Below are 21,931 nucleotides of genomic sequence, written 5' to 3'. Positions count from 1 at the left end.
ATGTCACTATGCGACCTGATATCAGTCATCCAGGTGATATTTTGGGTTATATAATTTAGCCAGTGCAGAACCTATGTGCCCTGAATATTTTCCACTTTATTGAAACCGATATTGTTTTATACGTTAAACAAATTCCTTTGTTAAAAAAGGAACAAAGAATTCCTTTCTTGACATGATATATTATTCTGTTCTGTATCTTTTGTGTAAAATATTAAGAAAAGAATACCATCCTCCAAAAAAAAAAGGGGGCGAGAAACAAAGGTTGATATGCAAAAGATGTAAAGAACCCAGAAGGCTATAAATTGGGATAAAATTCTATGAAAAGTGAAGTTTCATTAATGACTGACTGGATACTTCTGTGTTTATGAAAGCAATGAACATTTGCTTTTGCAAGAACCACTTGCCTTTTTATTGTCTATCACTGATTAGCTGACAGCTGATCATTCCATGGAACAATATGGGTTTTATGCTGGATTAGAAGAAGCAAAAAAAAAGAAAATTTCCCTACTTTGCTATCTTTTTCCCCTTTTTGTGATATGTACTATACTCTTAAAACAATATCACACCCTTGGAGTTAGGAGGCAAGAAACAGTCTCAATGTATAGGACAATCTTTTACCACTAGGTTTCAGAGTTTATGATTTGAGATGCATATTGGAATATAATATATGCCATAAAATGGCATGCCTTGATAGTTTGCTAAAGACAGTAGTACGAATAGCAATCTGTACAACGATTTTGGAAGATGTCCCTGACTCAGTTCAATGTTAACTGCCATTGTTGATATCTTTCTCTTAACTCTCTGATTAACATTTCAACTTGTGTAACAAACAGAGGATTACATATTGTAGATAAAGATAGGGCCGTTCTTGTGACTCCACACACCTGTACTCTCCTGGTACCTTTTGTTCACAGAGATATCGCCACTAGTGCTCAAATAGAATAGCATTACCAAGTCGACTGACTCATAGGGCAGGAAAAATAAGTTCATGTGCCAATAAGAATAGAAGTGGAAGGAGGAAACTGAGGAGGAGAAAAATATGGAAAGGTGTTTCTAATTTATCAAGATATGAGAAAGGGCATATCATTTTTTCACACACACTCCCACGCACATGGTGTGTACAAACACTGGATAACATATTCTAGGCACACAGAGGTCTTACTTGATTCTCAAACTTAGGGTGTTCATTTCACAGAAAAATAAAATATAGGGAAGAAACAGTGCTCGCATGCTTGGTAGTTAGTTGTTTTTTATTTTAATACCTTTTTATTATGGAAGATTTCAAATACACACAAAACTAGAGAGGGCGGTGTAATAACACCCACACGCTCAGGTTCAGTAATGATCACACGAGGCCTATCTTGTCTCAGCTATACTCATTTTGGATTATTTGAAACAAATCCTGGACATTATGTCATTTTATTCATAAATAGCTCAGTATGTGTCTGTAGAAAGTAAGGACTGTAAAACGTAAGTTCATTTTAAAAATAATGGTTCCTTAATACTATCAAATATTCAGTCGGTGTTCAAATTCCCCCCAGTCATTTCATTATTTTTAGAGTTTTCTGGTTTGAATTAAGATCAAAATAAGGTCCATCATGGCAATTGGTTGACGTCCCTCTTCTATTTCTTAATTTATAGGTTCCCCCAGTCAAAGCCAGTAAGTCTCTCTCCCTCTTTCTCATTACAGTTTATATACAGAAGATACTGAGTGTTTTTTCCTGTAGCATTTCCTCCAGTCTGTATTCTGCTGATTATATCCCCTTGGTATTGTTTAACATCTTTCTCCATCTCCTCTGTTTCCTGTATACTCATAGTTACATCCCAAGCTGTGATCAGATTTAGGCTCAGTATTTTAGGAAGAATACCTCATTGATGGTATCATTTGTTTCCATCAGGAGGCATATAATGGATTGCCTAGATTCATTAATTCTTTAGGGGCTGAAAAATGAATGTATTCGAATTCCCCCGTTCTTTCATTATTTATTATCTGGATTAATTCAATGCAGAGAAACTTCCCCTCATTGTTTATTTGCTCACCCTGAAGTACAGTTCGTATAGGAAAGGCAGGATATGTGCAGGAGTTTTTCCCTTTATTTACTAGTTTCCAGAATAATGATTTGGCTTCTCAGCATCTTCCTGGGGTAACTGGCGAGGTTCCGTTTGTTTCTGAGTATCATTATCGTTAAAAGATGAGATTATTACTCTTACTGACGCTTAAATTTCCCCATCTTTAGTCAGTGGGTGTCTCTTCAGGTTGGCACCCTAATTTTTTTGACACGATCTATAACTCTCTTGCTTTTTGCCGTAACAAGATGTTCAAGGCCCATCTTGTGTATTTCATGCTTCACATTTGAAACAGGCTATTTCTCTGAGGAGCTCTGGTTACTTTATTTGGGAGTAGTATCCTAATGTGTTATGTGTGTGTGTTTAATTAACAAAAATGTTGCAAACATCTTCTGAATATCACAGTAATCCATTATCTATAATATTTACTTTTCATTATATTCATGCAGATTTCATATTCAAATTTTAGAGAGGGAAGGAAACATTTGAGAAGGTAAAATTGTCTAAGCTTTAAAACATAGAGAAGCTATGCTTGTGAGAAAATTCTAACTCTGTTTGTCTTTTGAGGGGCTTTACTAGTGCATCCACTTATGATATACTTTTCTTTCCTCCCTAATTCATAGGTTGTATATATATAATCTTAGGTTATAGTATATATACATATATATTTTTTTCTAGATAATGTTTCTATCTATATCTACTTCGATATCTATATGCATACATGTTCATTCATCGGTCCATCTGTCTGACCATCCATTATATTGGTTGTATTGGGAAGTTGCTTGTTGAATAGTTAGCTTACAGCTCACTTTCCCATATGGTGATTTGAGTAGGAATAAAAGTGCTTTTTTGAATGTAAGGGTTATACACATTAGAATAGCTTCCTGCATGTTCTTAAGCACTTTCTTAATGTTTTCTATTTGAGTGTTTGTGTTTGAATTAAGTGGGTAACAGCAATACATGTTGCGGCTAGAACTGTGTAATGAATCCAGAACTGGACAAATCGCTAGTTGTTTATCATTCCCCTAAATTGGCACCTAAACTCTGCTAGCTGAATCAGATTTATTTCCTAACAACAGGGGTACTTCTCTGTATGGCTGAGAGACACAGTCTAGGGAATATAAAATGTACTTTTGTCTGTTGCAAGCCTGTTTCCTCTCTTTCTTCTCCGGCTCAACTCCTTTCCCTCTTCTTTCTTTAATTGCCAGTTGGATTAGTAATAAAATGACGTTCTGTTTATGAATGTGTTCTTGGTCACCATGTCCTATTAAATCAATTGTTCTCTTAACAGCCTGGAGAAACACATGTTGTCACATACTGAAGAGAGGGAATACAAGTGTGATCAGTGTCCCAAGGCATTTAACTGGAAGTCCAATTTAATCCGCCACCAGATGTCACATGACAGTGGAAAGCACTATGAATGTGAGAACTGTGCCAAGGTACAGTGAATTTGTAGACTACTTGGCCCCTCTGTGTCATCCTGCTCTCTCTTAATCCATCATTTGCCACGGTATATAAAAACAAGCCTTGAGAGGGGAAACTATAAATATCCTGAGAAAAGTAGACGGAGTGTTGTGTGCTACAAGGCATTAGTACAGTGTATAGAAACACTTAGTGGGTATCCTTTTATTTTCGTAAGGGAGGAAGCAAGGCTTGATGGTGAGTTCCAGAACGAAGTGTCAGACATCCTTGGTAAATTCCTGGTTCCGCTACTGGCTTTCCAGCGTGGGGTTGTTTTATAGCCTTATGGAGAATGAAAATTGTATCCAATGCACATTACTAATTTCTTTTAAGATCAGTCTGTGAGGAAATCCCATAAAGTTTCTGAATGCCTATTCAGAAAGAATGGGAGACTCCTACATTTGCAGATTTTTCCACCGAAGTCCCCACCATAAATTATGACCCGGTTCTAATTAAAAGTGTAGTGCCTTAGTGGCCAGGGCTGAACAACGTAAGAGTGAAATGAAAGCCCTTCACCTTGACCGTAACTCTGAACTACGGGAACGGCAATTCACATCATTGAATTTTCATGTTTCTCAATTAACTAAAAGATGTCCTGGTGTCATGAAAATTGATTTCTCTTTCCAAAAACTTTTCATAACATTTGAATATCTTTTCTCATGCCAGTGGAAATTGGGACATTTGACGTTATCTTTAGAGATGTGTTGCTCCCTGATGTGTGGGTAGCTTTTTCTTTTTCCTATTTCTATTTTTGTTTGTTTGTTGTTCGTTTGGTTGGGTTTCTTAGTACCATGTCCGAAGGAATGATTTTAGCTTAATGGTAACTTAATGAAACACTGTGTTAGAATTTATACCCTAGGGGAACTCCTTGAATAGATTTGGGATACTTTAGTCAAAATACCCCCAATTTTGTACATAGTGTGTCTTTGTTTAAAGGGTGTAAATAGCACACCATTTTTTAATAATGTCATGGCCTGCATTTTATTATCCAACTCCATTCACTCTAAATAGGATCAAAAAACCCTTGAATATGCTCTAATAATGCCATTAATTATTTTGTTCAACTGATACCAACAGGTACTTTGTGTTAAGTGTACAAAACTGAATAATTTGTAAGTCCTGACCCTAGAGAGGCTGACACTTTGGAAATACGACTTTCTTTCGGTCTTTGGGTAAACAAATAAAAACAAAACACGTATACAAAATTCCTTCTTGAGTTATTCCCGGTCTTCTTTCTTGTGTCCTAGAATTAAGTTTCTTGATTAATCAGTACTCATTTCCTAGCAGGTTTTCACGGACCCTAGCAACCTTCAGCGGCACATCCGCTCTCAGCATGTTGGTGCCCGGGCCCACGCATGCCCGGAGTGTGGCAAAACGTTTGCCACTTCGTCGGGCCTCAAACAACACAAGCACATCCACAGCAGTGTGAAGCCCTTTATCTGTAAGTTTTTCACACTCCAGCCGTCCTTCCTGCATCTGTCTCTTATCCAAAAGGCACTATGATCAGGAGGGTGGGCCACGCATGGCCATGAGGGGGGCCTCTGAATTAGCGATTCATGGTCTCATCCAGTTGGGTTATTTTCTATTACAAGAAAATCTTTTATAACCAGATCTATGGTGTTTTGTCTGTGATGCCTGGGGTGTTTTCTTTTAGATGGAATCAATAACAGGTAGAGAAGTCGTTAAGTAATGTAAAGGAAGCCTCCCCAGGTTGTGGGATTTAATAGAGACAACGAGATTTGTCTCATCCTGAAAATGTGTGTGGCTTTGTAAAACAGCAAATCGCAGATACCACTAAACAAGGTGAAGTGAGAAAAACCTGTTCTGGATCAGAAAGAGCTAGAAGAACCCTACCTGGCAAGGAGGCTTATTAGGACTCTGTGTGTGTTTGTGTGTGTGTGTGTGTGTGTGTGTGTGTGTGTGTGTGTGTATGTTGGGGGTGGGATAAAATGCCCTTTAATCTACCCTTTGTTGCCGATCACAGGTTGCAGATCGGTAGTTCTCAGTTACTTGAAAAGCAGAACATTTTCACTTTGATGCTGGACAGGCTGCTTCTATAACCCACTGCACTGAAGCAGATTTACAGGCAGTGTATTTCCAGGGGACATCCAATCTGACCACCTACTTAGAATATCCTTGTACAGAGCGCTTTAGTACAAGTACAGCTTAGCCCTCATTTGCTTCTCTTGTCCACCCACCCCTCTTCTCTGTACTGTGCTGAAATGTTTCATATGGAAAATCAGTTGTTCTCAGTCCATCTGGGCAACGACTCTGGACTTCTTTTCATCTATTGCTCGGCTGGGCATATAAACATAGTGACTCACTGAGCTGTGTTACAAAATTTAAGACAGATTTTGGATCCAGATAAGCACAGAACTGGATGAAACATACTCAGGAGTTGGCAAAACCTCTGACTTGGGAACCCTTGCAAAACAGTTTCTCTGACAAATATTCGATGGTTTGTAGTAGGTATATGAGACACTACTACAGGACCCGATGGAAAAAAACCTTACTTTCAGTGCCAACATGGAGATGCCAGAGACTAACGCTCCTCCTTTTCGCCTTTACACAGCCCTCTTTTGTGTTTCCAAGCACCAAGAGAGCTTTTCTTTCGCTTTCCAGCTTACCCTAGCATCCTGTTTTGCTCATATGTTCTTCTGTTCCCTGGTGGAGTAAAGAGGACTAACAGAGAAACAAAAGGGTGCTCTCTGGTCTCCCTTGAGGAAGCTCTGTTGAAAGTCATGGGAAATAAAGTATACAATGGAAATTTTAGACTTCTTGTCTCAAAAAGACATTCCTGACTCTAGGTCGTAGTGCCCTAAATTGTACTTGCAAGTGCTACAGACATCCATAGTTCATTTATTTCTGATTTTTCAGAAATAAATTTTGATAAATTTCTCATGTTTTGGTGGAAAATAGGGAGAAATTGACCACAGTGAATTACGATCACCCATTTAATGCTTTCTTTATTATTTAAAGTAAAAGTCAGAAAACAGACATTCCTATCATCTAAAATTCTGGGATCTGGAATTTTAATTGTGTTGAAATCAAGTGTTTTGCTTTAAAGCACTATAGGGTGTCCCTTTCCAATCAGATTGTGCAGACTATTTCCCATGAATGTATTTTCAGTAATTATTGGTAAATTTAAATAGCAGATGGCATTCTTCAAATATAAAATCTGACAGAGGACCATGGGGTAATTGTGAATAATAGCCGTGTAATTTCAGAACAAAAGAGGAGTTGGTGTGGAGACTTTGGAGTGGAGGAGGTTCACCTAGAGTTGATATCTGTTTCTCACCAGAAGGCCACACACCATGATTTACCCCCCCTGGTGTGTTTATGGCAACTGTCTCTTATTACAGTGTGCCACCAAGCTTGAGCCCAGAGTCATCAGTGCTAAGGCAATTACTCACTGCCTTTACAGAAACCTCCAGCCTTCCCAAATAGAAACCACATGCTCTAATAGGCTGAATATATTCAAAATACCTCTTAATTTGTTTAATAAGTAGAAAAATGCAATGTTAACTGCTGCCTAATTCCTTATTACTGAGAAGATTACAGTAGAGTATAGACTGCAGCATCAATTGAGCCACTTACCTGGAGGCCTGGTGGTTTGTGGTGAGCCAGGCCAGATCTTCAAGTGAGAAAAACAAAGCCTCTGCCTAAGGAGACATCCCGGATTCTGTGTTCTTGAGACCTGATACAAACACCATTCGTTGGTATAACAGAGCCTACAACCAGGAAAGTCAGATGCACCTCTGTTACTCTTGATTTTCTTAAATCTATCCAGCTATTAGAAAGAAATGTAGAGAGCAACATTTGTTTGGTAAAACATTGCTAACCTTTCAAAAACGTATACCTTGTTTGAATACCCATCGAGATCTTTTCTCAACGCCTTTTAATGCCCAGAGGAGAGGTGTCACTTTCTTAATGAGTGCACATTTATAACTCCATCAATATTTTATATACTATTTCTTGTTATTGCTCATAGCTGAATTAGTATAACTAGCGAAAGTCTCATGTTTCTACCCTCTACTTCATATGGTTTTAATTAGGGTATCAAAGAATTTAAACAGTATGTGTATTTATTGTATATGGTTAACTAGTATATATTTTTAAAGCAGACTCTGGTCAATATTCCAGTAGAATAACTTGAAAAGAAATCACTCACATCTTCTCTTCCCATTAAAATGCATGTTATAGTCTCTACAATGTCATAAATCATTCCACAGTTGAAAGCTCCTTTAATATTACTAAGCACATTGATATGTGTAGCAATGCATTTTAATTGTTAGTAGTAAAGGAAATAGACATAGAATCACTTGGTACTTCCTGTTTGGTTGTGCGTGGGGTAATCCAAGTTCTGGATGAGTTTTGTATGACTGAAGGTCTATAAAATCTTCTTTGAATTTTCTTTTTAAATTGTTATTGTTTTGACTTAGGAGCTTAAAGGCAGTTGTCACATGAAAGAAATAAATGTTGCATTTTGTCTTCAATTTAATTTCTTATACAAATTGGTTTCAACAATTACCAGCAAGGCATATCATGTTTCTGCATGTATTAAACGTGCACGGAAGCATGAAAGTAAGCTCACACATAAAGGGGACTCATCTTTATTAAAGTAACGTAAAAGGTGTGATGCTTGGGAAATGGAAACTATAATCCTGCCAGGCCGTGAACTGAGTAAGATTCCTACCTAGCAAAGGAATTATTAAGGGTTACGGAGTTCCGTCTTAAAATGTACTTAGATCTATTCGCACGTATATGAGGAAGAAGATGTTTTACTTTTCTGGCAAATTCTCGGGGACGAGAGTTATTTCCCAGCTGCACCCACTGCTGTGTTCTTACTGGATTATGGCATTCAGCGCACTCTCCCCTGCTTACTGTAGTTGGCTGTACCACATAGAAGTCAAGCCCGGAGATAACCCATGAAGATATGACAACAAGTGGACATGTTTCCCAAGGACGGGGTTTCATAAATGCAGGAAGGTTAGCACAACCACTGGTGTGAGGGGAAGTCAGAGGACGTGATCATAGTTCATGGGAACCAGCAATGCAGGATGGGCTACATTCAATTTAGTTTCCTTTGCAGGCTTAAAATAGCGCCATTGTAAATTATGTCAGTCTTTCTCAAATCATGAAAATGATTGTTAAAAATGTCTCAGAATACACAATGTGCATTGTTGTGTGGCTTTGATGTGTGAATGATGAGAGCATATGATATAATACAAATTAAATAATGGTAGAGCAGTCACAGGCTTTTTCCCCAAGGGGAGAGGGAATAAAGGTGAAGTTTCTGGTCGAGCGAAAGGCTGTTTTATTTTGTGTTGATGCCTACAATATAGAATTCTTCAAATGGTCTAAAATTGTAAAGGGGTTCCTGTTCTGTTTAATGTTTAGTACATCTTAAGAATTTAATCGTAAGGATTCTGTTAGTGTAGTAATTGGGTGGGAAATCAATGCATGCTGGAATTTGACTTTTTAATAAATATTTAAATACACAAATATGATACAAAATATTATGCAATGGGGATGAAAGAATATTTATATATATATGAAATATTTGTGCTGTCTCAAGACATTTGTCAGGTTGGATGCCTTGCTTTGGAATCTCGTGAAACGGGGTTTTCTGTGTTTGGAGCACCCACTTTGGTGCCTCCAACGTCTTTTCCTGGCTTCCTAATTGAAATTTGGGGTAAACCAATTGTGATACTTGCTAAATTCAGAAGCAATTGCCATAAAGCCTGAGATTCTTTTTTGTTGTTTGCACACAGGTGAGGTCTGCCATAAATCCTATACTCAGTTTTCAAACCTTTGTCGTCATAAGCGCATGCATGCTGATTGCAGAACCCAAATCAAGTGCAAAGACTGTGGACAAATGTTCAGCACTACGTCTTCCTTAAATAAACACAGGAGGTTTTGTGAGGGCAAGAACCATTTTGCGGCAGGTGGATTTTTTGGCCAAGGCATTTCACTTCCTGGAACCCCAGCTATGGATAAAACGTCCATGGTTAATATGAGTCATGCCAACCCGGGCCTTGCTGACTATTTTGGCGCCAATAGGCATCCTGCTGGTCTTACCTTTCCAACAGCTCCTGGATTTTCTTTTAGCTTCCCTGGTCTGTTTCCTTCCGGCTTGTACCACAGGCCTCCTTTGATACCTGCTAGCTCTCCTGTTAAAGGACTGTCAAGTACTGAACAGACAAACAAAAGTCAAAGTCCCCTCATGACACATCCTCAGATACTGCCAGCTACACAGGATATTTTGAAGGCACTATCTAAACCCCCACCTGTAGGGGAAAATAAGCCAGTGGAGCTCCAGCCCGAGAGGTCCTCTGAAGAGAGGCCCCTTGAGAAAATCAGTGACCAGTCAGAGAGTAGTGACCTTGATGATGTCAGTACGCCAAGTGGCAGTGACCTGGAAACCACCTCGGGCTCTGATCTGGAAAGTGACATTGAAAGTGATAAAGAGAAATTTAAAGAAAATGGTAAAATGTTCAAAGACAAAGTAAGCCCTCTTCCGAATCTGGCTTCAATCCATAATAAGAAAGAATACAGCAATCATTCCATTTTCTCACCATCTTTAGAGGAGCAGACTGCGGTATCAGGAGCTGTGAATGATTCTATAAAGGCAATTGCTTCTATTGCTGAGAAATACTTTGGTTCAGCAGGACTGGTGGGGCTGCAAGACAAAAAAGTTGGAGCTTTACCTTACCCTTCCATGTTTCCCCTCCCGTTTTTTCCAGCATTCTCTCAATCAATGTACCCATTTCCTGATAGAGACTTGAGATCGTTACCTTTGAAAATGGAACCCCAGTCACCAAGTGAAGTAAAGAAACTGCAGAAGGGCAGCTCTGAGTCTCCCTTTGATCTCACCACTAAACGCAAGGACGAGAAGCCCTTGACCCCAGTACCCGCCAAGCCTCCAGTGACGCCGGCCACAAGCCAAGACCAGCCCCTGGATCTAAGTATGGGCAGTAGGAGTAGAGCCAGTGGGACCAAGCTGACAGAGCCTCGTAAAAACCACGTGTTTGGGGAAAAGAAAGGAGGCAACGGTGAACCAAGACCAGCATCTGATGGTTCCTTACAGCATGCTAGACCCACTCCTTTCTTCATGGACCCTATTTACAGGTAAGGGTGGATGGGAGACCGCTAAACGTGGACAGAAGAATGAAAGGTAGTTTTCACACTATCAAGTTACGGCTTTTAACAAACCTTTTTTATTATTCTTATAAAGCAGAAAGTAAAGTTGTTTGATCTGGTGAGTTCATTTTTTATTCGGAAAGTCAACTCATTAGGTTTGGACTTATTTTTGGATGTCTCCGAATTTGGGGTTTTGGAATAGGCCCACAGAGTTCTTTCCCTTGACAATAAATTTATTTTTAAACACATTTTTTTTAAGTGGAAAATATGGGAAAGCCATATTTAAAGCAAGTTGTCAAGTGACGGAAGAATGAGGCTCCTGAAGGATTAATGCAAATATGTGTGGGTACTTAAATGGGTCAGGTTATTTGGAATGAGATGGGACATAGCAAGAGTTTACTCTTTGTTAACCTACCAACACATCCTTAATAAGTACTGGTCCTATTCTGTTTCTAAATAAATCTCTTAGGAGCCCCATGTAACTGAAATATTAATCACAAAAATGCTTTGTATATAATGTGAGTGGTCGGCTTAAAAAACACATCTCTGTTTAATGCCTTCATTATCCAGTTTCCTTTGATGCATCCAAAATTTTTTGGAGGAGAATATATGCTAATAAAAAGCCTCTTAGACAGTCCTCTGTAACACTCGACCATTCAGAAAGATTTAGCTTTTAAAAACTAGTCTTCTTCAAACTGTATGAATAACAATAATTAATTTGTGATGTATTTTAAATATTACCACAAATTTTCACATTTACTTTCTCATTCAAATCGTGAACATTGTCAAGAGTTAATGGAAAATGTGGATAATTTTTTATTGGACTTATTTAAGCTGGGAGAATTTGATATTTTTGCCTGATTCTTTTTTTTATCAAGAGGCAGTTTTGTTCAATTCCTTCATTCAACAATATTTTTTTTTGAGTGCCTATGACTTAATAGGTACCACAGCTGCAAACTCTTTTCCCTTCAAACTCTTTTTCTAGCTTTATTATCTTCAGTGCATTAACCAAGAAACATTGCCAGTATGTCACTTGAACATGACAAGGGGCATAGAAAAGGACAGTACAAAAATGTCTCAGAGCCATCATTACCATGCTTGGGCACTGTTTTTTTTTTTTTTAAACAATTATTATATTTTCATTTCTGTGGCAGAGAAAGAAAAAGAAGGAAAAACAAATCTTCCATATTTTGTGTGTAGCTTGTATGTTACACATGGCCAGTAAGGTTGTATTTCCAACTCAGCGATATGTCTCAGCCCTTTGTGAAGATAAGTTCTCAGACTCTCTTTCTTAGACCCTCCCAATGGCAATGGGCTTCCAGTTCCTTCATACACCCATTCCACTCTTCTCCATCACCTCCTAACCTCCCTCCTGCTAACTCTAATCTCAGTCTTCTCTCTGGTACGTCAGTGTCAGTTGCGGCTTTAGGCATGTTATTTTACCAAACTCATGAAAGACCTAAACTTACCAGTTTTAGTGTAAGACCTGGGTTGAAATCTCAGCTTTCCCATGTCTTAAACTTTTTTTAATCCATAAAATGGGTATAAGAGCACCTACTTCAATAAGTGAAATAGAATGTAAAACATAGCATACGTACAATTTCAAGAAGTGGGAGCTGTTTTTATTCATTTTGATTCTATTTTAAAATATACTTATTTAACAGTTTTTAAAAGGAAATCACCAACAGTTGATGAAGGAAATTAATTCAGTCCACGATGTCATTTTCTATATGCTTAATAGAAAATAGAATGACAAACATTTCTAAAGCAGAAGGGCTATATTGATAAGTTTGATAATGTCTCTCCCTGTCTTCAAAAAGCTCCTCATCCTCTCCCTACCACCCCCCTTTCACCTACTCTGTTTATCAGCAGCAGTATCCACAAGAAGATGCCTGTGCCTGAGAGCGGCTAGCAGGGTGTGTAGTATGCTTAGAAACTCTCTTGCTGACATTCACAAATGTAGAAGAAATATGATGACGATTTGAGGAAGCACCTTCTTGACAGAAAATGACTTTAATTTTTAAAATGAGCCCTGTTCTTATGCTTTTGAAATCACCAAGACTTTTTGTCTACATTTTAAATGGAAAGGTACAAATTTGTGACCAAAGCCTCTGATTTCATGACTTCATTTTTAAAATTTCCTCATTATTATTATTACTAGTCATTCAGTAGGATTTTTCCATTATAAAAAGGACCTTCTTTCTCTGAGCGTCTAGAAATGCCAGGAGTATTCTTCAAGAACTGAACAGATGTCTTCATATTTTTATTAGTGTGCTTCCCAGTAACCTACCATTTGCTTTATTGTTAGCTGTTTAAATGTCAGCGAGTATGCAGGGATTGATATATGAGACTGATTCATCTCCAAAATCTAATTTTAACCTTTCAGAGTAGAGAAAAGAAAACTAACTGACCCACTTGAAGCTTTAAAAGAGAAATACTTGAGACCTTCTCCAGGATTCTTATTTCACCCGCAAGTAAGTATTTTGAATTTGAGACTTCAAGCTTGTAAACTAACTTGTTGATCCTGAAAAGCAGGTGCAGTGAAATGAAAGAAATCTTGAGAACACTAGGATTTCCTATGACGCTGGTGTGGAAGAACACAGGAAATTCTAGCAGAATTAAAACCCAAACTCTTTAAAGAAAAAGTAGTTAATTTATGTGAAAAAACAACATGGTTTTGCTGTTAAATTATTCTCTATTAACTACTTACTGAGCCAAAGAGTACTTTAGAGTGAGCAGAATTCAGTTGAGAAATTAAATATTGAAGTTATCTTTCATGTTTAAAAATTTGTGATAGTAAGAAATGGATCGTAGTGTGACTTGTCCCAAGCTCATGAAGGTCGTTCATGTTCTTTCAGTGCTCAGATAAAAACAGGAAATGAGTCTACCTGACAAGTTGTTACCATAGAGGGTGAAGGAATTTATCTAGAGACCACTGGGCATTCCAGCAAAATTCTGTAATTGCACAAGAATTCACCACAATACACAGAGCTATTTGCTGGATGGAGTTGTGTCCATTTATCAAAATATGTACACTTTCTCATTGCAAGGAAAATACAAAGCAGCGTTATCTAACTGGTTCATCTTTATGTCCCTAAATACTTGGTCATTTTTTAAAAAGCTGACTTACGCATCAATAAAAATGTGGGGAATTGTATTGAAAGAAGAAATATATAAACATCTTGAGTCTGGTTTCTTAATGATATTTTATTTTTTGTTTACTTATTATTAAGGATATAAGCTTTGGTCTCTATAGATAGTAAGCAAAATTTTTATGAAAATGCTTGAAAACAGAGTTAACTGATTTGTTCTGTTTCAATATATTCAAACCAAAAATTACGCTCCTCTAATAAAATTGGTGGAATTCTGTGCAAGCTGTCTTATAGAACATTATGAGCTAATTAAATTAAATCATGGAATATGACTTTTCCCCCCACCGTTCACCCCCCCTGCCACCACCTCTTCTTTCTTCATTTTTTAAAGTACTTTCCTAAATTCTGGACAACACAGTATGAGAGCTGAAATACCATATTCTGGGTTAGCTGGAGAAATCTATCATTGCTCAAAAATTCTCTCTATTTTAAACTGAAAGAATATATGATTTAGTATTAAAGGGGTTAGAAATATTCCAGTTAGTATTCATTTTGTGTAGGAGGACTAAGGAATGATATAATTTATTAAATTATTTTATGGAAAAGAAGCAAGTTTTAAATTAGTAAATGTTTATCGGGTACTTATTTTCCATATTTAGGTTGACCTAAATTGCACTTGCCAGCCTCATGGGCTAATAAAACTGAACATAATGTGCGTTTTGTGTCAGATATTACACAAAAGTATGTCTCTCTTGATAACTTCCTAACTAAATGCTTATAAGGATATTATAGTTATCTACATTTAATCACAATAAATCAAGTGGTTTTCATATTCTAATTATCTTTAAAATCTAGTAATTAATCATTTCAAAATTAAGTGCTGTGGGTACATGGTATAAGGGAGGGAAAAAAAAAGCCACTGGGATTCAGTGTCTTTGAGTGACTCAGTCTACTGGCTCTTAGTTTCCTTACCTGTCAGATGAGGGAGTTGGGTGTAAGGTCCCTATCTTCTCTGAAATTCAGATTTCTAGCTAGCTAAGGTAAATTTACTGGTTCAGAAGATGGGCAGTTTTGTCTATCAATATCTTTACATGTGCATGCAGCTGTTGTAAATATAGCATATACATGTATGGAGGTTCCTTAAAAAACTAAAAATAGAACTACCATACGACCCAGCAATCCTACTACTGGGCATATACCCTGAGAAAACCATAATCCAAAAAGAGTCATGTAGCACAATGTTCATTGCAGCTCTATTTACAATAGCCAGGACATGGAAGCAACCTAAGTGTCCATCGACAGATGAATGGATAAAGAAGATGTGGCACATATATACAATGGAATATTACTCAGCCATAAAAAGAAACGAAAGTGAGTTATTTGTAGTGAGGTGGATGGACCTAGAGTCTGTCATACAGAGTGAAGTAAGTCAGAAAGAGAAAAACAAATACTGTATGCTAACACATATATATATAGAATAAAAAAAAAAAATGGTTCTGAAGAACATAGGGGCAGGACAGGAATAAAGACACAGAGGTAGAGAATGGACTTGAGGACACGGGGAGGGGGAAGGGTAAGCTGGGACAAAGTGAGAGAGTGTCATGGACATATATACACTACCAAATGTAAAATAGATAGCTAGTGGGAAGCAGCCACATAGCACAGGGAGATCAGCTCGGTGCTTTGTGACCACCTAGAGGGTTGGGATAGGAGGGTGGGAGGGAGACGCAGGAGAGAGGAGATATAGGGATATATGTTTATGTATAGCTGATTCACTTTGTTATACAGCAGAAACTAACACACCATTGTAAAGAATTATACTCCAATAAAGATGTTAAAAATATGAATAAAAAATATAGTATATACATGTTTTTAATCAAATAATATTAATATAAGAAAATCTGCTATGTTTTAAGATTCCCAAAGTTAATGAAGGACCACAAAAGATGAGGCGCATGTACAGTGTTTGGAGTACAGCAATCACCCACTCAGACCGTTGAAAATATGCCTGTGGGAGTCACAGTGGCAGAGAGTTTTCTTCCCACACCAGAATGTCACGTCTTGGTATAGGGGGCTGTGCACTGCTGCGTGTTGCTATAAGAACAGGACCTAACAGTGATGCTCAGATATTTAACACATCATATGTAATGAATACCGATCAATCAGAATGGACTCCTGCCATTCTGGAGCCGGGTCCTGGAAGCCCTTGCTGCACCAACTGTTCATGCTTTAGTTGCTGGCCGGTGGGCTGTCTGAAGGGTCTTTTGGGAGGAGGCCAGGGCTGCAGGAGGACATTCAGGGTAGTTGGGGCAGAGGCTATTTACCAACGACTACAGAAATATTTCATTATTTTGATAACCACGGTGGCTATTTTCGTGTGTAAGGGCCGTATATCAGTGGGATACAGGTGGCATAAAAAGCGTAGCCTGAGAGAAGCTTGGGTCACTCAGTTTTCACCAACCGTTCAGACCAGTCTGTTCTTCCAGAAAATTTGCCTCAAATGTTCTGAAGTTTCAGCAGAACGTTTCTGTTCTTTCTAGTCCTCAATCAGTTCTGTCCTAGCCTCAAGATCTACTTTCCTACAAACAAACAAATGAAAACAAAGAGAAACTGCCCAGGATTTGGGGCCAGAAATAACTGCTTTAGAACTGGCTTTCCTACTTATTCACACAAATGCTTCGGTTTTGAGCAATGTAATTCATCTCCGAGCCTTCTCTATCAGTGTAATGGGAACACCCCTCCAGCCTTACTAGGGGAGCTGCAAGGATTAGTGATCACGTACATAATGTGTTTAGCATTGTGCTTGGCATATGGAAGGACCTAGATGCGGAAAAGCTCTTATTATTATTGGTTGCAGATGTATTCCATTTTGAATATAAAGGGGTGTCAGTAAAATACCCTCCTGCCATCCCCTGAACCCAGTCTCTTTGGTGGGGCTATACCAAGTATCTAGAAGTCCTTGGAAAGATGCTTACTGTGTTCTTGGTGCTGCCTTGTTGGGCAGCAATCAGGGTGGCACAGAGCAAGAAACCAAAATGGAAGGACTTGCCTCTGCTCCCAGGGCTTGCCATGATTTTGTAGCTAGATAAGTGCTTGGTTAAGACCATTTGCTGCTTCATTTTTCATTTAAAGTATAGCAGAGCAAATCACATGGTCCCTCTGGGCCTTCTGTATCTTCATCTTCAGAATGAGAATAATACCTACCCTATCTACTTCTCAGTGTTATTATAATAATAAAGAGGAGACCACATGTTCTTGATGCTTCAGGGAAAACCTATAAATAGATAGATATGTAAATGCTTGGCAGTGGTATTCTCTGGGCAAGCCTGATTTTACAATTTTTTGTATGTCTTTGTATTCTGCCCTCCTCCTTCCCCAGTGCACAGTGCCTAATCAATGAAAGTCGAACACCTCAGTGGATATTTATTAAATGTTATTGAAAGATTATTAGGCCATCTTACTGCCTTTTGGAATAATGTATATTTTTCAAATCCTTGTCAAAAATAAAACGTATAGGAACACATACATCAAAATCAAAAGGTAAATGCTGGTTTTATCATTCTTAGGATCTAAATTCCTCTCAGTTCAGTTCTTAAAGAAGTATGTTTGCTCTGTCGGGCCACTGGAGGACTATTTAGCTTTCTATTTTTCTCTTATAGATAACTTAGTTTAATATAAGGGTGAAATAAACACTATAGAGGTTCTTCCTGAATATGTGGTTGAAAATTACTTGTGGAGTCTCATATTATAATTTTGAAAAGAAGATGGCAGCCACAGGAGGTGAGAGGGAGGAAATGATATTGCCATGTGATCTTTGGAATGTCCATTCCATTGGGTACTTGGCATTTTGGGTACTTTGCATTCACTTTGATAGCTCATTTGAATTGCCATAGATATCACTTGGCAATTATACTATTATAAAACTGGCTATTATTCCTTTGTTTGATTTTCCTATACTTTAAATATTATTTTTGGTTATTTATATATTTCATTTTCAGATGTTTGGCTTTGTGTTGATCTGCAACAGAGACTCTATTTTACTTCCATTTCTGTCCTTTATGCATTCGTTTTTTGAATTTTCTTCCTTTAAAATGTCTACTTGCTACTGTATCCCAAGGAACTGGGAAAAAGACTAAGGTCTTTTCCCAAGTTATCATTTATATATGGGTGTGAAAATCACTTAAGTCTTTTGCCTTTCATCTTCTTTCTTGCTTTCAACAAGTGTTTCTTGTGTTAGATTTCTTCTGTGATAAACCTTTCATCATTAAAAACTGTGCATCTTCCTTATTAAAGATACCATAATCTAAGAAGGCAAGATATATCCCCTTTAAGCAACCAAAATGATATTTTTAAAGATGGAACATTTGTGTTTTCTGATAGAGCTTCTAACTCACTGAAGTTTTCTCCATTGATTCTTGTCATAAATTGTCATAAATAACTCGACATTTGTAGTTCTTTTCATTAATATCCTCCGGTGTTTGGGCTACTGATGGCCTCAATCCCATCCTAGTAGAAGTCAAGCAGTTTATTTCCAAGGACATTACCTTTTTGTTACTCAGTGATTCACATTTGAGTAAATATCTTATTTTCTTTGTTACTAACATTGTAAAAATGCAAGAGACTGTATCTTTTTTGCAGGAAATTGCTTAATTTTTAGTTATTAAAGTAAAATTTAGGAATCTTGTTTTGCAGTGAGTAGAAACAAATAAAAAGGAAGTATCTACTTTGCTATTTAAGATTTGATAGTAAGTAGTGTTTAGCTTTCTTGGAAAAAAGCACATTCTGGTTTATAACCATGATTTTAAAATTTAATTTAGGTAAATAGAGGAAACTGAGCAGTGTTATAAAATTACTAATTTTCATTTCCAAAGCTTTTACTCAAGATATAGTTACATGATAAGCAAAAATTACGTAGTATAAATGTTAATTTCTCAAAGGATAGATTGCAATAAAGATACTGATACAGAAGTAATTTTTTGTTTTTTGTTTCAATTTTGCTCCCAGTTCCAACTGCCTGATCAGAGAACTTGGGTAAGTTTCCTACTTATATTTTTGACTAAAATAATGTAGAATTAAAAGGAAAACAACTTATAAATTGCCATACAGACAAAGAATTCTGAGCCCTTTCCATAAAATGATATGGCTTTAGCAGATAGATTTCCAGCTTTGTCAAGCTGCAGAATGCTTTCAGTTATAATTGGGCATTTAGTGTGCTATAAATTGTTTACAGAAAGAAGTTTATTCTCTAAATCTGACCCATTCCATGTAATTATACCTTGATGTAGAACTCTTTCTGGGCACTTGGGAGCATGTTGTTAAAAGGGACTTCGAGATGGGTCACTAAGTGGAAACAACCATTATTTGGGGGAGCCTGACCAGCATGTTAAAGATGCTTATGATAACGCCTTCAAAAGGATAAAACCTGAACTTATGTGTAGACACAAGATGACATTGGAATTCACATTCATATAACCCGGGGCAGAACTTGGTTCTGGCTATGTGGAGTCATAAGACTAAATGTTTAAAAATCTTTATCTAACTAGTGAATGTATCCTTTAGCATTGGGTCCATTTCCTCAAGTTTCTTTTTTTTTTTTAAAGTTTTTAAAATTTTTATTGGCGTATAGTTGATTTACAATGTTGTGTTAGTTTCAAGTGTACAGCAAAGTGAATCAGTTATACATATACATATATCCATGCTTTTTAAAGATTCTTTTCCCATATAGGCCATTACAGAATATTGAGTAGAGTTCCCTGTGCTATACAGTAGGTTCTTATTAGTTATCTATTTTATATATAGTACTGTGTATATGTCAGTCCCAATCTCCCAATTTATCCCTCCCCATCAACCTTCAATTAACGTTTCCAGATACAGTCAGTTGTAAGGTTGACATCAGTAGGGGAAAACTTTATTTTTTATTCAAGATACAAAGAATACTATTTATTTAGTTTTCACTACCAAATAAACCTTGAGTCAATGGAAGTATATGTAAATAACATATATTACAAAATCTCCTCTATGTGTATGTGCTTTTACTCCTTCATTCTCCTCTTCACTCAAAATTATACTGATTCTGAAGTATGGGTAGAATCTCGGAATGTAGTTAAATTTTCCTTTACATAAATTATTTTAAGTTAGAGCACTTTGGCAGTTACCTATTTCCTCTATCTGATGTTAGTTTTCCTTTACCAGAAGTTCTTCTATTTTGTTTCTTCTGTGGAATATGTGATGAATTGTGATTTTTCTCATCCTATCAACTTTTAAGGATTAAGTTCATTTATTTCAAAAGTATAAGAGTAGAGAGACAGAAACTTCCTTATTAGGCAAAGTTGTGCAGTAGACAGCGTTGTTGTTTCATTATCCTGGCTTATATTTTCAGTGTTTCTTGTCTGCCTCTCCTGGCAAAGGTCTGTCCAGAATATCGTACGTCATTGTCCTCATTATTTCTAATGTAGAGTATTACTTGCTAGTAGCTTTGCTGTTAGGTGCTTCAAGCATAAGGTGCTGTCTCCCACACAAATGGCCAGTGCTTCTACCAACTTACAAAGCCAGTTCAGATTTTAAGTTAGACACCCTTTCCTGACAGTGCAATGGTATAGCAACTGCCATTGCAATGCTTTGGAAACACTCCCATTCTTTGAATCATAGGTTTTTCAAAGCAATAATTTATATTTGTACTATAAAATATAGATATTAGTGGAAAGTAGTAAAATATTAAAGTTTATAATTTTTAGTGGTTACAAAACCCTATAATTTTATAATCATGACTGCAGAATGTGATATATGGAATGAGACAACCATAAAATATGAATATGTATTTCTCCCCCAAATGGCCATGATTTTAAGATTTCTCTAGATTATCAAGTGAATAAATATAGAAAACTACCAAATCTACAAACTTTCCCATCATAAGTTATTTATGAAAAGTTAGTTATTTTATGATAAAGCCATGTGTAATCTGATTTGTGAAACATTAGGTCACATAATTCATGGTGCCATTGGACATATCATTTTGTATAATCAGATTGTCACTTTAACAGTTTTAATGAGAAACTTCTTTATGTCATCAATTATTGGCTGCCAGATAAAAAATGTTAAGCTAAGTGCTTCAGACCCAGTTGATGATATCTTGCCTGCTGAAATGTTTTTACAAATACTAACTTTATTTGACGAGAGAGATAGCTACATTTTTTGGTAGGAGCTAGGGAATTGTGTCTAAATATTAGTTTGCGTCAGTATAAAGTTAATAGCCCCTTGGGGACTGGAAGGGGGTGAAATGACTTCCTTTTCCAGACATCTGGCTGCAGATACCATCAGCAACTATAATATATGTAAATAAAAATTACTGTTCCATAGGAAAAAAACTGTCATTTAGTGATCGGAGATTAGCCTATGACATTAATAGGACAGAGGGCAATACGTTTTTAAAATATATGATGTGACTTTTTCCTCCTTTTTTCCCCCATTCTCAGCAAATGTCCTCTTCATTGTAGTACACATTGTTCCCCCTTCATTGGTTTCTTCACAGTTGAAAAGTATATCTAGCTAGATTCTGTTTCATTTATCCCAATTCATCTTGATTTTTAAAATACCAAGTCAGACTTCAAAATGAATGTCAAAACTTACCACTTCTACAAAATGCATGTTATTCCAAGAGGAGTATCACATGAGTCAGCCCAGATAGCTAGAGAAAGTTGAGGTTTGGACCCATACAGTAGATAAAACTCATCTTAATCCGACACCTTAATCCAAGATATGGACCAGGGCTGATTGTTGGTCACAGAATGCCTAAACTACCCCAACTAGCAGACGTCTAAGTCACTTTTTATAAAAATTAATTTTTATTGGAGTCTAGTTGATTTATAATGCTGTATTAGTTTCAGGTGTACAGCAAAGTGAGTCAGTTATACATATACATATATCCACTCTTTTTCAGATTCTTTTCCCATATAGGTCATTACAGAGTATTGAGTAGAGTTCCCTGTGCTATACAGTAGGTTCTTATTAATCTATTTTATACATAGTAGTGTCTATATGTCAATCTAAGTCACTTCTATCTGTCCTAATGGAGAAACTTACTCTTTTCAGCTGATGTCAAGTGCTATGAGAGCAAATCTTTGGAAGATGAGAGGAAGGATTCAGTGATGGCTTTTATGTTGTTCTGGTGG

General features: G+C 37.0%; 1 protein-coding gene across 13 annotated transcripts in view; it reads left to right on the top strand.

The window, feature by feature from the left end:
- Nucleotides 1-21,931, top strand: part of MECOM (MDS1 and EVI1 complex locus) — a 566,050-nt gene that overhangs the window by 524,029 nt on the left and 20,090 nt on the right. For 8 of the 13 annotated variants that reach the window (XM_068546208.1, XM_068546203.1, XM_068546209.1 and 5 more), the window contains 5 exons: nucleotides 3,359-3,506; nucleotides 4,813-4,969; nucleotides 9,303-10,659; nucleotides 13,058-13,145; nucleotides 18,768-18,794. In XM_068546208.1, coding sequence (XP_068402309.1) covers nucleotides 3,359-3,506; nucleotides 4,813-4,969; nucleotides 9,303-10,659; nucleotides 13,058-13,145; nucleotides 18,768-18,794 — 1,777 coding nt within the window. The remainder of the gene's footprint in view (nucleotides 1-3,358; nucleotides 3,507-4,812; nucleotides 4,970-9,302; nucleotides 10,660-13,057; nucleotides 13,146-18,767; nucleotides 18,795-21,931) is intronic. The other 5 variants (XM_068546204.1, XM_068546215.1, XM_068546207.1 and 2 more) reach the window with 5 other exon arrangements.

The sequence above is a fragment of the Eschrichtius robustus genome, chromosome 6, assembly GCF_028021215.1.
Source record: "Eschrichtius robustus isolate mEscRob2 chromosome 6, mEscRob2.pri, whole genome shotgun sequence".
In the NCBI taxonomy this organism is placed as follows: domain Eukaryota; kingdom Metazoa; phylum Chordata; class Mammalia; order Artiodactyla; family Eschrichtiidae; genus Eschrichtius; species Eschrichtius robustus.
Note: the sequence above shows the minus strand (reverse complement) of the source record. Positions and strands in the feature narration are given on the sequence as shown.